This window comes from Fopius arisanus, unplaced genomic scaffold (genome assembly GCF_000806365.1).
Source record: "Fopius arisanus strain USDA-PBARC FA_bdor unplaced genomic scaffold, ASM80636v1 scaffold00119, whole genome shotgun sequence".
Lineage (NCBI taxonomy): Eukaryota > Metazoa > Arthropoda > Insecta > Hymenoptera > Braconidae > Fopius > Fopius arisanus.
This window is the reverse complement of record NW_011887858.1, coordinates 6,622-29,813: the sequence shown is the minus strand read 5'-3', so window position 1 is coordinate 29,813 and position 23,192 is coordinate 6,622. Positions and strand designations below refer to the sequence as shown.

The window sequence follows — 23,192 nt, the reverse complement described above, 5'->3', positions numbered from 1 at the left end:
GCAACTGGTAAAGACATGTTGCTTTAGATGCTGCAAGTGTAGTCGCCCTCAGCCCATCTCGAAGGTGGCTGCTTCCTTTACAAGATCTACACCCCGAATTTTTATTTTAACAATGCCGTACTTACAACCCAGTGTCGTTTATTTTTTATTTCTTATTTTGATAATTTTTAACGGGCTACTCCCGCAAATTCATGCAGCAAAAACAAGAAGAATCAGATCTAAGAGTGCCAGTCAGCAACAAGATCAACCAGCTCCAATTGACTATGATGAATATTATGAAAATTATTCAGATTACGATGAAACCGGCAATGGTAAGCTTTTTTTTTCATTTCAAACATGAACAAGTGTCACTTGTCTAGAGCATCAGTATAAGTAGTTTGACTAAGATAGTCTAACTAATTAATCCGTTTATAGCTAACATTGGCGGAAGTCTCCCTTTAGTGTTTAGGTCGCGTCACGATTTCATGTATACATTCATCGAGTAATTTAGCTCAATGCAATTGACATGGGCTATTTGCTAATCATTGATAAAATTATTGAGAAACTTTTCAGAGACGACAATAACTACCCCTATCAGGGCCACATCTACAAGTCATGATAATATAAGTATAGGTATAAATAATTAATTATTCACTGTACAGCACGTGAAATGGAGATACCCAGTAGCACACTATTAAATTGAATATATCTTTGCTTAGATCGCGGGCGAACTAGTGAATCCCCGGATAGTACTACAGTATCATCTCCTGGTATGTTATTACAGACTTTTTTTTTTATTTATAATTATAGATACTTAAACATATTGCTGGATCTACTTATTGTATGTTAATTTTTTCAGTTGTAGAATTATCTAATAACACAGAACCATTGGTAAGTAATTGGAGGGTCAATATACTTGTTTGTTTTCGATTGACGGGGAGAATTTATGCAGACCGCGTCACGTTTTTCTTTTTCAGTCAACTGAGATGGTACCGGGGGAGAGTAATCAAATGAATTCAATAGCTAGAATACGCGTGAGTTATGTGATTATATATATATAATAAAAATATTTACTATGTGATTTGGAAGGATGAACTGGTATGGAACTGGTGTTTATTGTCTCTGTTGATGATAATAGGGTGAGCAAGGAAGACCGGGAGAGGATGGCCAACCTGGTATCGCAGGGACACCAGGCGCTCCGGGAATGCCAGGCTCGCCAGGACCTCCTGGAGCTATACCTGATGTTAGTTATTCTTCCATATTCTTCTAAATTTCCAACATATCCTCTAATAGTCTATGTACATTTGCCAAATTAAATGCCATTTCAGATGTCTTTGTATTATCAACAATTAGCTTTGGCTCAAGCGAGCGACGATAAAGGACCGATCGACGCAGCCTCATCCCTTTATAATCCATTGAGTTATTTACAAGCGCCTGTTGGTCCCGTCGGCCCGCGAGGATCCCAAGGTATTTTGTACATGACAACCCCAACTCCAACTAGTCCAAGGGGAGGACTATTTGTCTATCATATGTGGATCATTTTCAGGACCATCTGGTGTGCCGGGATTGCAAGGATTGCAAGGCCCACGAGGTGAAACGGGGGATCCGGGCTTACCAGGTTTGCCGGGACCTCAAGGAACAAGGGGACTACCAGGATTTCCTGGAAAAGATGTACGATACTCCTGATTTTCATATATATTTTATGATCTTTAGCGTCTAGATGCCTACGGGAAAAAATGGAATTTCATCATTGATGAGATTTGAAATTTGAAATTTCTTTTTTGGGAAAACAAACAGGGTGAACCAGGCGATGATGGCGAAACAGGTCAACCTGGGAGTCAAGGTGTTAGAGGTTTAAGGGGATTACCAGGCTTACCGGGTATTCCGGGAAGCAAAGGACATCACGGATTGCCAGGACTGGACGGTGCCAAGGGCGAGCAAGGGACAATTGGTGAAAGAGGAGCATCCGGAGCTCCTGGATCTGCAGGACCAACAGGACCTCCGGTTAACTATTTTCATTCGAATTGAATATGAATATCAATAATCATCATTATCATGTGTACAAATACAAAAATCAGCGACAATTCGTATTTCAAGGGTCAAACAGGGCCAAGAGGTGAGAAAGGTAGAGAAGGGGCTCAGGGACCACCTGGTGTGCGTGGTATTGACGGGACTAATGGACAACCTGGTCAATCCGTGAGTATTTAATTGATAAATATTGCAATATAGTATAGTACAAGGAATAGTTACCTCGGAATAATTGAAGGGTCCTACTGGTAAAGTTGGTTCGCCGGGCTTTCCCGGAGTGCCTGGCATGAAAGGTGATCAAGGATTTCCTGGATTGAAAGGAAGTCAAGGATATTCCGGTCAGAAAGGAGACTCAGGGCGGAATGGTGAACCTGGAGAAAACGGTGTTGAGGGTCCGCCTGGAAGAGACGGTATACCAGGAGAAAAAGGAATTGTTGGCACTCCGGGATTAGTCGGCGTTCCAGGATTTCCGGGCGCTAGAGGATTTCCAGGTATAGCAGGTATTCCTGGATCAACAGGTGCTAAAGGCTTTCCCGTGAGTTAAATGGTTAAACGCTAATGTCTCCTATATTGTATATAAACGACTGAAATAAAAAAAAAATCAATAAATAATCAATGAATACATTAAGGGTGTTGCCGGTGAGAAAGGATTTAAGGGTGACATTGGAATGAAAGGTGATTTTGGAGCTCCGGGACCGCGAGGACAGCCAGGAGCTCCCGGAATAGATGGTAAACGTGGCAAGAGAGGACCACGGGGACCTGTAGGAGTGACAGGACTTCCGGGTACACAGGGCAGTGTCGGAGAGCGTGGATTGCCGGGAATGCCTGGTCCATCGGGTGCTCCTGGAGCCAGAGGACTGCGTGGCCTACCAGTAAGTGCTCAGATTTTTTCTACCATTTATTTTCTACGTTGTTTCTATATTTGATATTCTCCTGTTTTCCTCTTGTAGGGAGAAGTAGGATCACCGGGTCGAGGGGGAGTTGAAGGAAAAACTGGCGTACCGGGATTGACAGGACTACAAGGAGTGCAAGGTGTACCAGGAGAAATAGGTCCTGAGGGGCCCATTGGTAAGACGGGACCGCCTGGCTTGAATGGACGAGCCGGAGAGAAAGGGCCACCGGGTCTCATTGGGTTACAAGGAGAATCAGGAAGCCCTGGACAGCCGGTATTATGAATTCTTATTAGGAGAACTCTCCTAATTATCCTAATTATTATTATTTTTTCTTTTAAAATCCTTTAGAATATCAAAATGTAAATGGGGCACTATTTACATTGATAATCTAATAAATTGCTAGGGTTCTACTGGACCAATGGGTCCCATGGGTCTTACTGGTGATCGAGGTCCCAAAGGTGAAGCTGGTATTCGCGGCGTTGATGGACCACAAGTAATACAATTCATTTCAATTGCCATTCCTTCACTGTTAATGTTAATGTTAATGTTAATGTTAATGTTAATGTTAATGTTAATGCCCATTTTCATAATATGTGGAAATATAATGGAAATGGATGTGATACTAGGGACCCAAAGGAAGGCCAGGTCTACCTGGAATCGAAGGAGTTAAGGGTGATCGTGGATTCGAGGGTCCAAAAGGATCTAAGGGACACCGGGGCTTGATGGGACTTCAAGGTTTACCTGGAATGCCGGGTGCTATTGGAGAAAAAGGTGTCATATTGAAAAACTTTCTCAATTAACGAGATATTACAATATTTTATGATTTAGGAATTATTGGGATACCTGGATTAGCCGGCAAAGATGGCATCCCAGGGTTAAGAGGTCCGCCTGGCCGGGATGGTAATCCAGGGCCAATAGGGCTCGCTGGAAATCCCGGTTCACCAGGAGTTGCTGGTGAAGATGGACGACAAGGACTCCCAGGACCTGTGGGACCTATAGGACCGCCTGGGCCGCCCGGAGAAGGGAATTTCGGATACGATGCGGCTTCCTTGGCCGCTTTGATGAGTAATCCTCACATCTCATCTTTTTATTTTCCTCTTTCATTTGTATTTTTCAACTTAATTTATTAAATAATAATTATTGATAATGAATTAAAGTGCAGGGACAGAGTAAAGGGCCTGATGGTATGGTAGGAGACGCGCCTTTTAGGCTCTTTGGTAAGGAGATGAGCAAAGATGAGCAGAATGAGCTTCTAATGAAAGCTTATGAACATTTGAAGTCAACATTTAAAAATGCCATTCAGCCTGATGGAAATGAAAATGCTCCTGCACGAACGTGTCGTGATTTATTTATTGCATATCCGGACAAACCATCAGGTTATTATTATTCTTATATAATTGAGTGAATTAAAGTTGAATGAGGTAAATTAATAATGAATAAATGGAAATAAAAAATGATGAATTTTCTAATCAACTGGTTTTAGGTGAGTATTGGGTCGATCCAAATGGGGGCGATATCCGCGACGCTATTCTCGTTCATTGTGATGTTAATAAACGCGCAACTTGTATCTTTGTGAGTCCATCGAAAACCAAAGAGATCAATCATATAGACAATCACAATTATCATGGTAATGGAATTTGGCTCAGTGAAATAACGGATGGAATTAAGGTATCTTATAAAGCGGATAGCAATCAAATCGGATTTCTACAATTATTGTCGATTCATGCGGAGCAGAATTTGACGTATCATTGTAAAAATAGCGTTGCTTTTTATGACGAGGAACATAAGACATACAGGCGTGGATTGAAATTACTCGCGTGGAATGATGTTGAATTAACACCAAAGGGTAATCATCGACTACGATATGATGTAACAGTGGATGGATGTAAGGTAAATCTATTATAATCCCAATGAAGATTTTTTTTTTTCATTTTCCATTTAAAAATATTATTAGTTGTGAAGATGGAGGTCATATAATTATCCACGTTTATGTTTGTTTTAGGCACGATCAAACGAGTGGTCGACAACCGAACTTTCATACACCACGGATAAACCAACACGGCTACCTTTTGTTGACATTGGTTTGAGAGACATTGGTAAATCTGAACAAAGATTTTGGATCGAGTTCGATTCTGTCTGTTATTATTAACTTAAGCAATGACATTGCACACACTTCAAATTCTACGATATCTCGTTTTTTTTTTTTTGTACCAAAAACATAATAAACACAAATTCAATTAATCCACTTTTATTGAGTTATATCCACTCCTTCTCAGACTCAAACGCTAAAGGTACTTTTTATGCAATCACTATACATGGAGACAGTTAAATGTTATCCATTTTAATACCCTTGAAGCACCTGGGACATTTCCATACGTAGCACTATGTGGAACTGAAATTTTACTTAATATGATGCTTACCCTGAAAAGTGTCAACCAGCGGATGATGGAAAAAGCAAAATTATAAGAAATGAGAACAAATAATGAAATTTGTCTAGATCTTATATGTTAATTCATTTATTTCTTCCTTATTGATAACTAGGGTATTATTATTTGAAATTTTATAACAGACGATAAAGTATGGTATTGGCGTAAGGCTTGATATTTTAACATTACTGATTTATTAATTAAAAATAACTTGCAATTTTCCACTTTGTACCTCAGCATAAAATATCGTATCAGAGAATGAGAATTTCCAAATAACAATGAATAACATGCTAAAAAAAAAATTTCACATTGAAAGTATTGAATTTGGTCGAATTCGTTAATATCTCACCTTGTGTCTAGAAGCCAAATGAGGAGACTCCCTTCACAAATTCATTTAACGTACTAATTATCATACTTGAACTTTGTATTTATTGTATAATAATCAATAAAAATAATCATATCGTAATACGTTGAGTGAAACATATCAATGTAAATGGTATAAATGATGATGAAAGGATAATGATAATAATAAACACATCATTACAATGTAGAAAGAATAATGATGAAGATATTAATAATTGTATCTAATGCTAAGTGAATTATTTTATTATTTTAATATACAGCTATAATTATACGATTTTATTTCTTCTTTGAGTTTTGCTCAACATTGACACTAACATCTTTATAACTTTATACAAGAAAGTCGTCGTTAAAAGTCGATTATTCAGTAATTTTACCTCTCTACTTCCTTCCAACATTCTTTCAATAATTGAAACTATCGATTTATTTCAACCAATGGAAAAATTTAATTAATTTTATGTTCAGTAACATTTGCAACTCTTAACGAATTCATCTAAGAGTCTGAAAAATAATGGTTAGGCATCATTCAGACTGTTGGCTCAATATCAGAAAATGAAAATTCATTTTTTCTGCCATTTTTTGTTTTTGCAATAGGAAAATGAATAATACATTCTTTTCCTCTTCTTAAAACGACGAGTCTCAATGACTAGCTTCCAATCTTATTTACCTTCATCTCATATTGTATTTGTCTATCATTGAGTGTGTTTTTGGTCTTGAAAGACCACTCAACAGTGACAAGTTATAGAAAATAAATATTGAGGATTTTTCACAGTCTGTCGTTGTTTTTCGTTTTTTTTTCTTTCATATTTCCATTATTTAAATGATTTTTTATAAGGCTTGAGTAGCAAGACACAACAGACACATCTGTAAGGCCACATTATCCGATTAAGTGGATTTAATGACTGAATAATTGAACATTGGATTTTGATATATCATCGATGATTGGTTAACGATCCCATCATTCTTCGTTATATAGTTCAATTAAATTAAAAAATAAGATAAGCTATCTACAGCTACATGCAACTATGAACTAAGATGTAGATTTTTTGTTTTTCTCTAAATTTTTTTACGAATTTTCCTTCTGGTCATTCCTTAAATTTGGTTAGACTATCGAGCGATTGAGTATATGCTCAGGCAATCCCTGGTATATCCTCGACATGAATAATTATTTTTCCAATAATGAGAAGATGTTAAAATCCTTTGGAGGGAATTGGTTAATTCATTATAAGGACTGACCATTGAAATAAAAGAAAATTCGCTTGATGTTTATTCATAAGTTGTTCTTTATAGATTTTTTTTGTTTTTTTTTTTTTTTTTTTTTTGGCTTCTGAGGGAAGAGTAAGGAAGATAGAAGTTCAAGTCAATGACAAGGGGGGTTTTCACCTTTCTATGAGACAATAAGTCTTTCGAAATGAACGCATATGTAGAAAAATTTCTATCGTTCCTCAATTTTAATTCAACTTAATCGTTTCTTCATTCAGGGCAGGATACGTCAAGTTAAATATTTCTTCGTTTCTAGGTTTCATGTTAAAGGATATCTTACTTTATTTAGATACGAGAAAGTTCTATTGAAGTCTCGTTTCCTGGGGTGTTGTTTGGTAAGGTAGACCCGGGAATGCACCACCCGTCGTTGTTGCACCCTGTAATGCTCCAGCACCTGGTAGGGTGGCGTATGTATACGGTGTTACGTAACTGGCGGCTGCTGCGTTCGCTGAAACATGTGTATAAACATATATACAATATTTTTGAATGTGTATTATATTTTTGAGTTCATTGTCTTGGAAGTATTTCGGTTGAAAAATTTAAATAGGTAAATAAGAACCATTCACTCCCATTATTATTCAGCCCGATAATCATCTTTATTTTTCTTATTCCAATATATTTAAATAAAATCTCTCATTTTCCTTGTGAAAGTAATTAGTTTAGTTAGTGATGTTATAGAAAATGAAAGATGAATGAAAGGGATGGTTGCTGTTGTCGTTGATGTAGGTGACTGATGATAAATAAAGCGTTGATTAATTATGTAAGCATAATAAAATTGTATAAGTAAGTTAGTTTTGGAATGTTTCAATCGCGTGTCTAAATTCCCTACTTGCGCTGTTTTAAAGACGTACCGGCGGCGGCAGCGCTGGGGTACGGATAGGCGGCCGCCTCGGCGAAGTTGTAGGATGACGTACCCGGATAGGTAGCTGCTGCAGCAGCTGCTGCTGCCGCTGCCGCTGCTGCATTTTGGTATTCGTAGAATTGCGAGGCCGCCGCAACTGCTGCTGCATGACTCAATTGCGTCGTTGGTAATTGCACAAGTCCCCCTGGTGCTGCTGCTGCGGCTGCTGCTGCTGCTGCTGTTAAGTACGGTGATTGATACATGTAACCAGGTGGAACTCTAAAATTAAAAGTCATTCATTAAAATTTCGCGCTTCTCCGTTTCCATTGTACCCAGTTTCTCTATTGTTTATTGTTTCTTAGTCATAAATTCATTAGAATAAAGAAAAAAATCTACGTAAATTCAACACTTATCAATGCCCAATGCGACAAAAAGGCGCCAAGGCAGTTTTATTATTCATTTGTTTAAGGTGTATGTATAATTTTGGATTTCAATATCATTTTCTACTGCGTTTTGCGGGCTCTCATTTTCTCTCTCTCTCTCTCTATAACGATACGGTTCAACATTTTTATTTAGCTCTTCATTTATGAATTGGATGCTATTATATGCATACTGGAAGATTTACGAGTCCGAGGCGACCAGATGCTGAAGAATGAATTTTTCAATAGATTTCCCTTAATAATTAATATCACTTAAAAATAATTTAGAACATCATATGTAACATTTTATTTTAAAATAAAAATTAGTTGGTAAGGTGATATAATTTCAAGAAAATGGTAAGCAAAAATTACCGAATAAAATCTACGTAATTGCTAATGTTGAAATAAAAAATATTGACCACATATTATTCTGACATCCTATGCAGTAGTGGACTTTTTTATACAAAAAAGGATCGATAACGAGCACTGTCCAGTCTACCAGGAAGAATCAATATTTCCGTTGTCCTGTGGCCTCGAACTCATATGACAGCTGAACTAGCTCATCCCCCACCACCATCTACTACGATACTAGTTTTTTTATCTGCTAAATCGTAAATTCCCAGAGTTCCATTCCAATGAAAATAATCACCTCATTACTATTTCTCCATTCCTGGCACAATTATCTTTCGTTCCTCAACAAGTTCATCAACTAACATTCGCAAGTAATTTTCATAATTAATTATTAGTAGAAAAGAGAGAGACTTTAATTGTTAGCAATGAGTGAAATAATTTGAGACAAAACATGTCTTTTTTTTCAATGGCAATATTTAAGAAATGAATTTTTTACATTTCCATGGGAAAGAACTTAAACGTTCGTGTTGGTGGTTGAGGAGAGTAGGGTAGGAGGGGGAGGCGTTACTACAGAAGTTATCTAGTGAAACTATCTCCAGAAGAGTCAGCACTAGTGCATTATGGATGGAGACATTCGCGTGTCGGTGTCATTTGGAGCTCATTGTGCCCACCTGCTTTCAACCCTAACCCACCCACCCATCCACCAACAAACCATTACATTCAGTGACCAACGGCAACTTGCAAACGCCCCTCCCCCATATCTGTATGGATATATAGTAAATTTTTATCTATTTTCAACTTTTAGCTGTTTTCAATTATGCTCCAAAAGAAAAACAACTTTATCGATATGGAATATACATATGAATATACAAAAATTTTTCCCCTATTATAAAATATTTTATAATGCTTGAAAATAACTTGTTAAAATGTTAAAATTGTCTGTTGAAAAAAAAAGTGGAATAAAATAATGACAGTGTACCTTATAGCTTATAGTTAGGTTTTTGAAATTTGGTAATTGAATAAGAAATTATAAATAACGATATTCATTCCCAAGGACTCAAAATAACGTGTAATGAATGACAAATTGTTCAAATCAACTGATTTGCATAAAGTTAGTGAATAAGGTGTGATGAACCTCACGTACACATCAATAAAGGAAAACGCCAGTAATATCAATCATTTTACGGTGCGGTCACGAAGTCCAACCACGCGGGCTATTCGGTGCAGTCCAAGTACTTCCGTGACGGAAACTACTAACCACCCCCCAACTTCCGACACAAAGTGGCCCACAGTTGATTATCATCTGTATGCTCAATCACTCCTTTTCCTTCTCTATTTCACCGCTCAATCCCTATTTCACCCATATTTTACAAATTGAACATTATATTTTTTATCCAAAACCTCATTGGAGTTCTGAGGAGTGGGCGAGGAATTTTCGGGGGATGGAGATGGGGTTGAATTTGGGGTTGTACAGTAAGATTGTAGGCATCGGCATCGGCATCGGCGCCGGCGCCGAGGCTATACACAATCCAATGGGGCCATTCGCCAATCCGTGAGCGCGATTTTCCACCAATCAAATAATCCTGGGCGTGGTAAATTGACACTTACACTTACCAATTCAATTTCACTTGAATTTTTAATAATTGATAATGAGTGCCTCACTACATTAACTCGCCAGAAAATTCTATTAATAATGATGATAATAATAATAATAGTAGTAATAATAATAATAATAATAATAATAACAACATCTACACTACAACTTACAATGTCACTTGGCAATGAAAATTTTTCTCCAGCTGGACCAATTGATCGTGTAATAAGAAAAACTCATTTATACACTTTAATTTCTAAATCCAACAGTTTAATCTAATCTCTGTGTAACTTGAATCTGATGAGAGTAGACAGGTGAGAATTTTAGAACACAACAGTCGACGTTGAAAATAGAATTTCAACATTACTGTATAGTTAGTCGAGTCAACGTAGACTGTAAAAATGCTGAAAAATAGTTTATTTTGAAGATAGAAGATAAAAAAGGTGAAGATATAACGAAAAGTGCGGGCATCGCGCACATGTCCATGACAGAAGTACGCCTAAAAAAAGGCATAATCTATTGGTGCACGTGTGGGTGTCAAAAAGAAAAATCTCTTGTTCGTCTCGGATTTTATTATTCATTTTGGTCTGCTCGCGTCAACTGGCGACATGGTACGACAGGTGGATCTAAATAAAGACTGGAGCAATGCCAGAAGTTTAGGGAGAAATCAACATGGCAACTAGTGTGACTCTTCCACGCATCGTTATCTACCAGGAACTTGTGAGTTGCGACACTGTATCCACCGACCTTTTGGCTTTCCTGCTATTTCTATTAAAGGCTTTCTGAAGAATTGAATTATCGTCACTAAACAATCATTCATTAAACTTTATCATTTGAAGAAGGCAAAATCCATTCCAACTTGGAAAAGTTCTTCTATTCACTTAACGTAATCATTTAATGGATGGAATTTCCGCTCTCTGTAGAATTGTATTGTGCTCAATTCCTCTATTCTCTTTTGAATTTGTGCATTTATACATTTTGTAATTACGCAAAGTGTCCGGTCATTATTCATCTGTTGACTGTCACAGTGAATTGTGACAAACAGATCAATTTTTATATTTCTTCGCATATACTATACGGGAACTACAGAATATTGAATAAAATTGGTCTTCTATATAAAAAGAAAAAATGTCGCCTCGAACTGCATCTTATGATTATAAACTCTTTTTCATTGTTCATTGATTGAGATTTAGCGGGACGCCTGCCGAGGTGGTTAAATAATTAATTTAAAAAAATAATAATGAATAAAACATTGTTCGTTTTCTCAAATCCACGTACAGCACCCAAAAATATGATAAACAATGATAAACAAAACCAAAAAAAAAATTATACGGCAAAATAGTGAAGAAAAACCACAATAAAAATACACAACAACACAATCACACCATATAGTAGCGACACCAAACGTGTAGTGTAAGCTCTCACCACACACGCAAGAGAGTTATTTTTAAATATTTTACTTTATGAATTTTCGTAATTGAAAAAAATATCCTAGCTCATTTCTCATGTGTTTTATTTAATTGTTAGTTGAAGATTAAGAAAGAGTGAGAGAGAAACAGAGAGTTCCTATAGATTGACTTTTTGAAACCCTACGGGTTCAACAATTTACCTATATTAAACGAAGCCTAAGCTTAACCGTTCTGTTATTTATTAATTTTGTTTTTTCATTTCAATGGAATAATACCGGACGAAGGATGCTCAACTAAATATTCTGTTATTTGGAGCATATCATTTCTACGGTGTTTGTTGTCGCTTAATGTATTCGTTGGACAATCGATTCTAAGCGTATTCTATTCAATTATATAATATTCATCAAAAAACAAACAATAGTTAGGTATAATAGAAAACAATCGATAGTTAACATAAATAATACCGATTTTTGAGAAAATGATTAATATTCCTCAAAATATGGAAAAAAATATTGAAAGAAACAATAAACACGAAACAGATATATTTTAATAAAAAAAAAAAAAAACAAGGCATGTTGAAAGAAAGTGACAGGTGATGAAAACCATTAATCGATTATTTCTCACGTAAACTATATTGATTAATGAAATTATTGCCACTACTCTAACAATTACGAAAAAAAAAAAAAAAAAAAATAGTGTGAATAGTAGAGACCCAACAATCGGAATAAAATGAAAACCAAAATTTGAAAACCCAGAGAGAAAAAAAAATCGGTCAACAAACAAATGTCAAAAAATCTCTCAACAAATTCAACCAATCCTCAGGTAATTAAATTCAAAGACCAAAAACGTAGAATTAAAAAATCACACCCCAACAAAATTCGATCATTTGCGCAAAGAAAATTCAGAGAAAAAAAAATTACGTGTATTATTTTAAAAAAAACTCAATAATGTTTGAATTTGTACTCATGAATTTTCGGGTTTCTCGAGGATCCCTCCCTATTCCCCTCATATTTCGTTCAATTATAGGTATATTTTTCAGTCTCATTTTGTCTTTTTCCGTTCTCAATATTTTGCACTTTTTTCTCCTTCCTTCTCCATCAACCCCATTCCCTCTCATTCCTCGATGTGCCTTCTCGCGAGATCACCGCGTTGCTGAAATATTATTTTTAATTTGTTGTAAACACATTTTTCTATCCGTTAATTTTGCGACTTGCCTCAGTGAATATAGTTTATTTATTTATTTTTTTTTTATTTGCTCATGTGCCGATGTAACCCACTTTTTCCAAAATGCCGAGCGTTTTATTCCAGCAGAGTTTCGATTGATAAAGTCATGTGACATAAAATTAATTACGCTAAATAAATGAAAAATTAGTCTATATTAAAAAATCAATTGAATCGAATGACTTTGGAAACGCCCATTCCCATTGAAAAAATTTCTTTGATAACAATATGAAACGCAAGATGAGTAATTTCGTTTATTTCACCTAACTATAAATTCCTATCACGAGGTTTTAAACTTTGAATAACAAACAATGGATTGATTATTCTTTGAGAAAAAAGGCCTCACTTACCCATACTGGCCGGGGAGAACTGTCGGGTATCCAGCTCTAATTCCAGCCGCAAACGGGAAAGCTGAAATTGAAAAATCGTCAATTAGTGGAGAAAAAGAAGGAATTTTATTTTTTATCCTCAAAGCGCAGGCTTCACCATTCACCTAAAAATACACATTTTCATGGAAACCTGAATTTGTTTACGTGAAAATCATTAAATGTTGTCCGTTTTGTACGTATTGATGATTGTTGGATATGAGTCAACTTTGATCCCATGTATCGATAAAATTTATTGATTTGTCCATGACTATGAAAAATTATTTACAATCCCTACGAAAATACTCCCATTTATATCCATCATTCAGTGCTCTTATATTTTTGCATGTGGGAAATTTATTTTTTCCTCATAACTTTTTTCTTTTTGTTTGCCGTAAGCAATAGCCACCACTCTGGCCTGTATTCACTAACAATCATAATTAATATTCTATAATGAGAGAATAAATAATTCAACGTCTACAAATTTCTAATAGTAATTATTTTAGACTTGGAAGGCCATTCAACATTGAAAATATTTTGGCACCGATCCCGTCTATTTACAAATGCATTCGGGAATGATACGAATTTTGTCTCAGGCGGCTCTTTTAAGATGCGTCATTACACCCTGTATGGTCTGTTTAGTGAGTTCGAGATGAATCCGAGATTCTAAAATTCAATCATTCAAAATAGCTATGTGACAATACGAAGTATCAGGGAATTTTGCGAAGTTTTGCAAAAAAAAAAAAAAAACAAACAAACAAACAAACCAAGCTGATTACAGCGATAACAGTCGATTACAGGTGAATATTTTTTTTTCCAACATTTCTTATGATTATATGAACCAAAAAAAATACTTTCTTCAATATTGTATATGGCCTAGAAACGTTCAATTTAATCAGAGGAGATCCTTACAATTCTAATCTGAGAGATAAATAATTCATAAATAAGAATCGATCCTACCGTCCTTATGTATGTAACTACAGCTACATCAGTAGCCACTGATGGTGGTTGAAATTATTAATGGATATTCGAGTTTGAAAATTTTCATGAGTATTTCGTCACCTTTTCAGCACTGTTGTCAGTGTGGTTATTGCACTGATAGTTACAAATAGCTGATAATTGTAAATGTTTCTGGTCGTGAGAATAGTAAATACCGAAGGTGAGGAATGTATATAATATTTTTCCAATGTTATTCCTCAACAGAATAACAATAAAAAGAAATTTTAACGTATAAATGACCATAAATGTTAACTCACTGGTTTGAAGATTGCCTCTAGGTTTCGCTCCTAATATTGCCAGATTTACATTTGCTTTTCTTCCATCTATTATTGGATTTGGGTCCTTGCATGCTCGCTCAGCTGCTGGCCTGTCTCCCATAATTACCTACAAGATTGAAAATATGAAGAATTATTTTTAAAAAAATGAGCAATAAATAAAAAGTATGAGGATGAATTTTTATGTGCTGCATAAAAGGTTGAAGATTAAATGCTCTAGACTTACAAATCCATATCCTCTACTTTTGCCAGTTTGTCTGTCAGTTATGACAACAGCCTCTTCAATGTCACCACATACATTGAAATGCTCTCTTAAACTCTTATCTGTGGTGTGATATGGTAATCCACCAACAAATAGCTTTGTCCAGGTGGTATCCTTCTGTTGCGGTGTCACCCCAGCAAGTGCACCAAGACTCGTCACCAACTCCTCTGGACCAGTGGGCCCAGCACCAACAGCGCTAAGTCCCGTGGCACCTGGCATTAGCATTTTTTCTCAACTCAATAATAATCGAATCAATGGATACTTCCGATATTTTTTGCAGACTTCCTAGTCACTATTCAGTCTTATCACCGGTTCAATTTATCACCGACTCTGTCGAAGCATTTGTCTAAAAGTTAAATAAAATAAGCCAAATTATTAGTAAATTACTGATATTTAAGCATAAAAACAACAAATAAATAACCTTTGATATATTACTAGTACGGAATTGCTTGATGTTTTTTCATGGAGAGGGGTATAAATAGGGAAGGGTTTGTATTTCTTGAAGGGTTTATATTTCTTGAATAATTCTAATACAGATGCGAATATTGTGTTTTAAAGGACAACCGTTGGTATCAAGACTGCCAGGTGTTTGAACATAGCCGGGCGCGGTTTTTCCCGCTCTCAATCGAGCCAACCTGCTTCAACCAGTTATGCATTAGAGAAATAAGGGGAACACAAGCGAGTGAATATATTTTTCAACTGTCAAATTTATTGTTCAGAAGTTTATCCATATGTCGTCTAATTTTTATTTTTTAATATACACGTGATACATCCTTTCGATAAATGCATTCCAAGTATGTATTGTTGACGTATTGTTGACAATTACGACATGTAAACACGGAAAATAAATGTATGAAAACTTATGGAAGCTATTTTCCAATGACCTGGCCATCAGTTAAAAAAAAACGGCTATGTCGATGTATTAGGAAGGGGGAATTTATCTTTATTCTTCATATATCCCTCTTTACCCCCGGCGTGACATTTGGGGTGGAGGGGTCCAACCAAGTTTTAGGGGCCCATAACAGAAAGGGAAAATGTATGGCGGCAGCTGGAGTGTTTCCCTATGCCGTTGCATTAACCGGTGCACAAACGCACCAACATTATTATTATTACCATTATTATTATTATTATTAGCATTAGTATTAGTATTGTTGTTGTTGTTGTTGTTATTATTATGGAAACGAACATCGTGTACAGAGGGGATATTACCTACTACAGGAGTCGCGTAGTTCTTGTCAAGTTTCAGGTAGAGCACATCGAGGCTCAAACCGACCTACTGAACAAAGACCCGAAATGACTGGTCCTTGGGAGTAGGGGAATGTTTCATACGAAAGAATATCCCTATTACGTACTACAACCAATCGATATATTAATTCATCATTATTTCATTCATTATCAATAAAACTTATTGATTAGAAGATTAAAAATTTATTGATAAATTTGAAAAGTTATTCATGTATCTGCATTATCTTAGCAGTGTGAAAATAATTTTATCCATAAAATTGTCATTAGATATATATATTAGTTTGAAAAACAATACTCACCAAAATTTACACCTTTCAATCCGACAATTTGTACTTGGTACAAAAATAATAGCACGTAAAATCCAACTATTGGTGAATAAAATCCCAGAAATCACCTTTCTTTTTATTTTTAACTTGTCTTCGTTTTATTGTTAGAATAAGTATAGCTTGAAACGAAGACGTTGCGTCTCACACTCCTGATTCGTTGAAATAATGTCTCTTGTTATTCACACTTATTTAATTGAATCTCAATAAATAATATTAAATTAGTGGAATAGAATGTATGATCTTTGTTGCGGTAAATGGAGGATTTATTGGGTAGAAGAGCGCGCGTTAATAAGAGACAACCGTCACGGATAAAGTTCCACGTGCGAATGCCGTTGAAAAGTCGCAGCTGCAGAGTGGAGATCGCTTGGTTCGCCAGTGCCTCCTGGGGCGGTGATTCTCATTGGCTACCATCCAGAAGTCTTTTCACTCCCACCCCACGGTGCATTTTTACCCCTCTATATAGTCCATTGCTGAGTCTACCCTCTTTCATTCGATTGTTTTTTTTTCTCTCTCTCTTTTCAGTCAGAGACTTTTATTGAATATTATTCCTGCTCTCTCACCTCCAACCAACTCAGGTAACCAGGTTCCAGCCAGAATTACATCTCGTTCGCACCTTTAAAACATTGTTAATCAATTTATTAGCAGTATCTTTCATGATTTATCTGTATAAAAATTATTATTTGAACAGAAGACCGTAAGTTTTCATACATTGTCCATTCTTTTGCATGTATAAACAATAATTTCAATATCCTCGGCGATATAATTCAATATCCTCAGCGAATAATTTCAAAGCCAAATTTATATTGATTGTATTTTACACTCACATCACGATGTACAATCTATAAACTACCTCCTACTGGCCCCGTCTCTGGTTTCTCATTTCTATTCTTGCCAAATGGTAACACTCGTTCTGTACTATACAAACGTGCCCAGCCAAATCTACCCTTCAAAAATCTGTCAGCTGATATTCACAAATCACACCGCTTAAAATCTTATCATGTTACAATCATGTCAACATGCTACATGTTGAATATAGGTACTTGATTACAGCAAGGCATTTCCATCTTTTCATCTTAATAATATATGCACTCATGTGCAGTAGTCAATGCTCTTTCTTGATATGCTCGGCATGCAGGAACATCAGCTGTTAGAATTATCGTTTCGGGGGTTTCGGACATATATCCGATGGCAGCTGTTCAACAAAGCGAAAAAAGAAAATTCAACCTTATGTTTGATTATTCAGTTTAACATCGTCTTAATCTAGCTTCCCAATTTTCGTAGTCCCATAAATCATTTTTAATGGGGGAAAAAAAAACGACTCGCTAAAATTTATTAAATTGCCGCAGTTATTCACTATTTTTCACAGACAAAATAAAAAACTCATGAAGAGAAAAGAATTAGGTGATAAGTGAAAAAAGTGAATAACGAGAAGTTATATGACATTTTCGTAAGGAAATTGTCATAGAGTAATTTTCGGAGCTACCCCCCGACAGTGTGCTCGGGTAGAGAGAAGAGTCGCTTGGAGACCCCATAGGTTTGTGGCACGCGCTGCCAGCTGCCTCACAGCTGTCTCCAGCCATACTATGTACCTATATACGGATACCAACTCTCCTCCTCTTTTTTTCTCCCTCATCTCTCCCTTTTCTCTTTCTCTCCAGCCATTCCAACGACAGAACCATGCGTTTTACCCCTATACACTCGGCCGATGCACATGCGCTCCTCTTTCTCTTTTCATATCCCTCTAATATGCCAGTAGGGGCTGCCCATTGTATACCACGTGTGGCACTTTAAAATTTTCCATCTCTTTCCTTACTCCACTCGGCTAATTATTGTTACTATGTTAATTATTTACCATTATTATTGACAATGATGACGTAAAATCGATTCCAATTAAAATTTGCTAAAAGCATACATAGTTTTCTCAATGGTTACGTTATAGAAGCGGCGAGATTCCTCACGATCTTCACTGTGGACAGGAGGACAATACATTTGGTAATTTGAAAACAAGTTGTCTGCTTCCATGTCCTGGCAATCTCAATAAAAATATTTTTCCTATTGTTTTACATGTAGGGAATTGCGAAAGATGACACGGCCAATGTAGAGAAAAAAAAATGTAATACCGTCCGATGTTTCTTTTGAATTTGTGGTTTCCATTCCATCCGGCTCGTGCTCTCCAAAACACCACAGGAAATATCCCCCCGTTACTGAAGTGTCCTAGAAGGTGAGCGTCCGGGGGCCCATTGAGTTTCGGGTTACATCGAAGCAAGACAGGCGCATAGCTAAAGCAGAAAAAAACACATCTGTGGAACAAAATAAGAAAGAGCAAAAGAGGAAGACAGGGCGTGAAAATTCCAGTGATGAAGAGGTAACGGTTTTGAGTATCTGTTGGTATAAGATGAAAAAATGAACAAGTTCAAATTGAAGGGCCGGAAGTATGAGGGCATTCAACTTCAATTTTTGGCTATAGTTATTTCGTTTGTTTTTTTTTTTTTTCTCTTGACAACGTGAAATTTTCCTACAAGGTAATTTTTCTTCCATAGACATAGCGATTTACATAGTGTATAATGAAAAAATGCTTGACGATCGAACACGAATAACGAGAAAAGAAAAACATTTTTTTTCGTCAAAGGAAAAATGTTCTCGGTGGATGAATATTTACAATAGAATAGAAAATATATGAATTATTTGTCTAGTATTGAGGAGAGCTAAAATGGAGTATGAATCTCGTCGCTGTTTCGTCCAGTGACGTTAGAGACAGTATTCTGTAAATAGATGAGCCCCAGGTTCCCCCCAATGTGGTCCGAAAATAAAGTGTACTTCTCCATGGAATTAACAACGTTTCTCATTGGCACACTAACTGACAGAATTACTCAACTATTTTGCATGTTGGCAGATATTTTGTCAATATCACATAATCTATTCGCCCATTCCACTAAATAATATTTAATTATCCATTCTTTGTTGCTGTTTTCACAATAGTGTAAAATCATTGTTTTTACATCTGCATTCAACTATTCTTCTAGAATAATAAAAATTCCATCCATTATATTGGACAAAATTTCGAAACACTTGACACATCGCGCAGACCATCGAGCAATTGTGCAAATACCACACTTGTACAATATACATTCGTTGTTGAAACTCCATTATTGAATGATTGCTGATAAGAGAAGTAAAATAGGGCGTATTTAAGTTTTTTTTTTTTGATTGAATTTGAGTTTTTTTTTTCAATAATTATACTGCAGATATGATGGTTTTTTAAAATCTATTTATTCCGAAATGTAAGTCTATAAAATAGACGTATATGATTCTATAATGGATAATTCCGAAAAAATATAGAAATGATAATTCAATAAGTAATATTAAGGTGTACATGCAATCCATCTCAATTCTTTGTCAATTTTTTAACTCTTAGTACTATTTTTTTTCTCCTCTTTGGTATTGTTAATAATATAATTGTACATTTGTTTGGGAAAGAACTAAACTTGAAGGGATTATATTGAAATATTGATAAATTGAAAAAATGAAAATACAACCGTATGGACTTATATTTTTGTAAGGATAAAACCCTTGGAATCTTTACTCTCTCTTGCTGACGGAAATTTCCTACTTCTACCATAATTTTCGTAATGAGGATAGGATTCGCTGATCCCATTGAATCCACTACTAGCACCATGATAAGTTTCATAATGATCAGGACGATGATCTGGATAAAATGAAATAGATCCAAAGACCGGAGGATAAAGGGAGTAGATTTGTTGAGCTGGAGGAGCATAGATTTCTGACGTTATGTCAACCCCGGAGATGTTAGAGGACTGACTGCCATAGTAGTATCCATCAAATTGTGGCTGAATTAACGGAAGGTTTGATGGGGTTGTGGTCACCATTGTCGTCGTTGTATCAGTTGCAGGGGTTGTCGAATATTGCACAGTAGTTTCATCTGTCTGGGGGGGCTCAGTTGGTGTATTACTTGGTACTACTGGTTTAGCTTGCTTAAAAAAATTTTGGTTGTCCTTTGCCTATGAATGTTTTGAACATTATTTTATTATTTTATGTTTTCAAATTTTATTCAATAAGTTACGGTTAATTTTCTAATTTAGATATTAATGGAGTATTAATGGAGTAGCTATGAAAAATTTTCAATTTAGTTGCTTACAGTTTGCTCAGCGATGGATGCTCTGACGATATCTCTCAGTGTCGTACAATTTACCACCACATAATCATCCTTGTTCCTATACATGCTCAGATTGTTTGGTTCCTCATTCTCAACATCGTCCACATCATCCACTATCTGCTTACGTTCGAACTGGGCCTGAAGCTCTTGGAGTGCTTGGTGCACAGATCTCAGAGTTTTATTTACAAGGACATTGGTGGACAACGCGAGAACATACGGATAGTTAGAGCTGTGAATATTGGCTTCGGGGACTCTTGCCAGTGGAAAAAAATCAGACGAATTGATATTTAAATCTAAATTCGTTGGAGGTGTAGCCATTGTTGTTGTTGTTGTTGTTGTTGTGCTTGTTGATAATCTGGGGATGATATTATAGTTGGCAACGGTAAGTAAAGCGGGATCGTTGAGTGCGGCTGCCCCAGCAATACTACCCAGTCCTAAACCAGTCAGGAAAGATAAACCCGATAAGAATCGGGGTTTTCTTGTCACGTTCACATAAGTTTTATTTTTAAGTAAAACCATTGTTTCTGGTATTTTATATAACGATGGTTGATTGGTTTTGTTTTGTTGTCGCAATGGGTCTTCAACATCTCTGCCTTCAGCATCTGTATAAATGAGATATATTCAGGACCAAGTGCACAACGTAATGAAGAATTTTTGAATGAGGATATTGAATTACATAGATTTATAATTACCATTGGGATGATTATTGATGAGTAGAAAAATTAAAATTGCCGCTACTAGCTTCGACATTGTCAGTCTCTGCATGTGAACATAGAACTGAGGACTTTTTTGAAGGTGCGAATAATCTTCATTGTTACGTTATGCGGGTCTTTTTTATTATTCATATCCACCCACATGCAATTTCCAGATGAAAGTCTGTTTTTCTGATAGAAGAATAGTTTCGCTGGTTCCATGAGTGGGTTATTAGGTTGTTTATAAATCCGGTTGAAAGTTTGGAGCAGCGCCATCGTGTACATATGCGTTATACTATATGTTTTAGGTGGCTTGTATTTTTTTCTCCCTAATTTTCTCCAGAAGCATATGATTACACGCATGAGTATCTTTGACTGTTTGGTCGCTCTGCACTTGATAATCATCATTGTAAAGAATATAAAATTTCAGGAAATACACTTATACTGGCTTAAAAAAATGAGGGAAGAGGTTAATATGACAGGGAGTGAATCTCATGAGCCTTTACATAATCAATCCCCGAAATTTGTAAATCCCCAAGTGAAGGAAGCCAGAGTATTTTTGAGAGAAAGATTTCTTCGATTTGTCACCGGAATCGTGGGTAAGCCACAATAGTTCTTAAACCTCAAATCCTTTTCTATTTGATGCTGATAACTTTTTTCACATCTAATTGGAAAACTATCATTGACTTGTTTTTATTCAGGTGAAAATGTGACTTTTAATCTATACGAGAATTCAAAAGTTTCGGGAGAATTTCGCGGTTGCGACGTGGATTGCCTAGACATATACCTACAAAATTTGCAAACACCCCTTGGACAAATTCCTGGAGCAATTATTCGTTCATCAGACATTATTAGTATTGAAGTAGACAATATCAATAATATAAACCGATAATTTTACAAAATTCCATTCAATTGTTTAATACAAAATCATGTATATTTTTTTTCGAATAATAAATATATTTATAGATAATTGTTCATTAGGATCTTCGCATGTTCAGCATTGTATTTATTTCAGATATAATTCGTCTTAAATTATCGATTATATCTTTCAAATGACGATTCTTAGCAATCACCTGCTGTAAATTTAAAAAATGAAATGAATTAAATATCAGTGCATTAAGAAATCAATGGCATACTAATGGGAAAATGAAAAATTCCAGTTTCTATTTTATCTAAGAATGAATTTTTAAAAATATATTTCACCTCCATTGCATCTTTACTCTCCATACAGGTTAATCTGTAGGCTTCAGAGGTCTTCTTTTCCTCAGATTTCATATCCCACTCTTCTTTCAAAGGTATTAAACTCTCGATATGAGTATATTCCATTCCCTGAAGTTGACAATTTTCGTTGCACTTCTCATAAATCAATTTCAATCTGCGAAATAACAGTCTAATCATTCTCAATTGGTCCTGAACTTTCAGTTTTTTATCTGTGGCAGCGGTGGAACCTTGGGATGTCGCTGAACAAACGAATTACAATACAATACAATTCATTATTGCCTAGGAATTAAATTTTTTGCAAACAAAAAAAAGAGTAAAGATGAAAAAGGACCTACCAATTGGTGCCTGAAGCAATTTCAGAGTTTGAAAAACTTCCAACGCCCTACTAACAATATCTTGAACAGTTTCTTGTCCATATTTGCATAAACTGACTGTATTGAATTCTTTATTCTGTGGTTGTTGTGGCTGTTGCGGTCCGGACTGAGACTGAGTCGTTGGTCCTGGTTGCTGTTGTCCTCCCTGCTGTTGGGTATTTGATGGTACTGGTGTCTGCGGTGTCTGCACTTGACTTACTCCGGTATTTGTCTGACCAATCTGGCTTGTTGTTTGCGGTTGCTGCGGCTGTTGTTGTTGTTGTTGCTGTTGTTGTTGCTGCTGTTGTGGGTGTTGTTGCTGCTGAATTTGTAATGGCTGTTGTTGTTGTTGTTGTTGTTGTGGTTGTGGTTGTGGTTGTGGTTGTGGTTGTGGTTGTGGTTGTGGTTGTGGTTGTGGTTGTGGTTGTGGTTGTTGTTGTTGCTGCTGCTGCTGCTGCTGCTGCTGCTGCTGCTGCTGCTGCTGCTGCTGCTGCTG

At 36.1% G+C, this 23,192-nt stretch overlaps 5 protein-coding genes and 1 long non-coding RNA gene across 9 annotated transcripts in view; 3 read left to right on the top strand and 3 right to left on the bottom strand.

Annotated features, from left to right (window-relative positions):
- Positions 1 to 56: 56 nt before the first annotated feature.
- On the top strand, positions 57 to 6,227 carry LOC105271674 (collagen alpha-1(II) chain-like). Its single transcript, XM_011313377.1, has 19 exons — positions 57 to 311; positions 553 to 612; positions 699 to 749; positions 839 to 870; positions 957 to 1,013; positions 1,118 to 1,222; positions 1,308 to 1,446; positions 1,526 to 1,650; positions 1,777 to 1,983; positions 2,077 to 2,175; positions 2,246 to 2,542; positions 2,637 to 2,879; positions 2,958 to 3,173; positions 3,304 to 3,393; positions 3,527 to 3,671; positions 3,729 to 3,965; positions 4,058 to 4,276; positions 4,384 to 4,790; positions 4,903 to 6,227. Exons 1-19 carry the CDS (start codon positions 113 to 115, stop codon positions 5,047 to 5,049), a joined length of 3,075 nt encoding a protein of 1,024 aa, XP_011311679.1. The 5' UTR covers positions 57 to 112; the 3' UTR covers positions 5,050 to 6,227.
- A 750-nt stretch (positions 6,228 to 6,977) lies between these two features.
- Positions 6,978 to 18,455, bottom strand: LOC105271675 (RNA-binding protein 24-B). 2 transcript variants are annotated; one of them, XM_011313378.1, is made up of 7 exons: positions 18,377 to 18,455; positions 16,230 to 16,869; positions 14,650 to 15,031; positions 14,406 to 14,532; positions 13,135 to 13,195; positions 7,779 to 8,069; positions 6,978 to 7,397 (listed from the first exon to the last, which is right to left on the bottom strand). In XM_011313378.1, the coding sequence occupies exons 3-7, from the start codon at positions 14,908 to 14,910 to the stop codon at positions 7,235 to 7,237; spliced, it is 903 nt and encodes a 300-aa protein (XP_011311680.1). In that variant the 5' UTR covers positions 14,911 to 15,031; positions 16,230 to 16,869; positions 18,377 to 18,455; the 3' UTR covers positions 6,978 to 7,234. The 2 variants fall into 2 exon arrangements, with proteins under 2 accessions (XP_011311680.1, XP_011311681.1); XM_011313379.1 differs by having other exon boundaries at positions 7,801 to 8,069.
- Positions 17,891 to 19,748, top strand: LOC105271676 (uncharacterized). Its single transcript, XR_892668.1, has 3 exons — positions 17,891 to 18,248; positions 18,327 to 18,621; positions 18,950 to 19,748. It is a non-coding gene; the product is annotated as an uncharacterized lncRNA (long non-coding RNA).
- LOC105271678 (uncharacterized) lies at positions 19,536 to 21,208 on the bottom strand. Its single transcript, XM_011313382.1, has 3 exons — positions 21,123 to 21,208; positions 20,413 to 21,032; positions 19,536 to 20,275 (listed from the first exon to the last, which is right to left on the bottom strand). The coding sequence occupies exons 1-3, from the start codon at positions 21,193 to 21,195 to the stop codon at positions 19,802 to 19,804; spliced, it is 1,167 nt and encodes a 388-aa protein (XP_011311684.1). The 5' UTR covers positions 21,196 to 21,208; the 3' UTR covers positions 19,536 to 19,801.
- LOC105271679 (uncharacterized) lies at positions 20,734 to 22,066 on the top strand. Of its 3 annotated transcripts, none has more exons than XM_011313385.1 (3): positions 20,734 to 20,812; positions 21,553 to 21,721; positions 21,824 to 22,066. In XM_011313385.1, the coding sequence occupies exons 2-3, from the start codon at positions 21,580 to 21,582 to the stop codon at positions 22,012 to 22,014; spliced, it is 333 nt and encodes a 110-aa protein (XP_011311687.1). In that variant the 5' UTR covers positions 20,734 to 20,812; positions 21,553 to 21,579; the 3' UTR covers positions 22,015 to 22,066. The 3 variants fall into 3 exon arrangements, with proteins under 3 accessions (XP_011311687.1, XP_011311686.1, XP_011311685.1); XM_011313384.1 differs by lacking the exon at positions 20,734 to 20,812 and adding an exon at positions 21,137 to 21,225; XM_011313383.1 differs by lacking the exon at positions 20,734 to 20,812 and having other exon boundaries at positions 21,437 to 21,721.
- The window catches only part of LOC105271699 (mediator of RNA polymerase II transcription subunit 30), a 2,061-nt gene continuing 883 nt past the window's right edge, over positions 22,015 to 23,192 (bottom strand). Inside the window, exons 3-5 of the mRNA XM_011313415.1 lie at positions 22,679 to 23,147; positions 22,326 to 22,582; positions 22,015 to 22,198 (exon numbers count right to left, since the gene is read on the bottom strand). Of these exons, the coding sequence (XP_011311717.1) occupies positions 22,100 to 22,198; positions 22,326 to 22,582; positions 22,679 to 23,147 (825 nt within the window). The 3' untranslated portion in view covers positions 22,015 to 22,099. The remainder of the gene's footprint in view (positions 22,199 to 22,325; positions 22,583 to 22,678; positions 23,148 to 23,192) is intronic.

Coding starts and splice junctions, on each gene's coding strand:
- LOC105271674 (XM_011313377.1), top strand. CDS start 113: ATGCCGTACTTACAACCCAGTGTCGTTTATTTTTTATTTCTTATTTTG. Junction 2,880..2,957: donor GAGGACTGCGTGGCCTACCA/GTAAGTGCTCAG, acceptor TTCCTCTTGTAG/GGAGAAGTAGGATCACCGGG. Junction 3,394..3,526: donor GCGGCGTTGATGGACCACAA/GTAATACAATTC, acceptor ATGTGATACTAG/GGACCCAAAGGAAGGCCAGG.
- LOC105271675 (XM_011313378.1), bottom strand. CDS start 14,910: ATGCTAATGCCAGGTGCCACGGGACTTAGCGCTGTTGGTGCTGGGCCC. Junction 14,533..14,649: donor AAAGTAGAGGATATGGATTT/GTAAGTCTAGAG, acceptor TCAATCTTGTAG/GTAATTATGGGAGACAGGCC. Junction 7,398..7,778: donor ACGTCTTTAAAACAGCGCAA/GTAGGGAATTTA, acceptor CACATGTTTCAG/CGAACGCAGCAGCCGCCAGT.
- LOC105271678 (XM_011313382.1), bottom strand. CDS start 21,195: ATGCAGAGACTGACAATGTCGAAGCTAGTAGCGGCAATTTTAATTTTT. Junction 21,033..21,122: donor CATCAATAATCATCCCAATG/GTAATTATAAAT, acceptor TCATTTATACAG/ATGCTGAAGGCAGAGATGTT. Junction 20,276..20,412: donor CATCCATCGCTGAGCAAACT/GTAAGCAACTAA, acceptor AAACATTCATAG/GCAAAGGACAACCAAAATTT.
- LOC105271679 (XM_011313383.1), top strand. CDS start 21,472: ATGATTACACGCATGAGTATCTTTGACTGTTTGGTCGCTCTGCACTTG. Junction 21,722..21,823: donor ATTTGTCACCGGAATCGTGG/GTAAGCCACAAT, acceptor GTTTTTATTCAG/GTGAAAATGTGACTTTTAAT.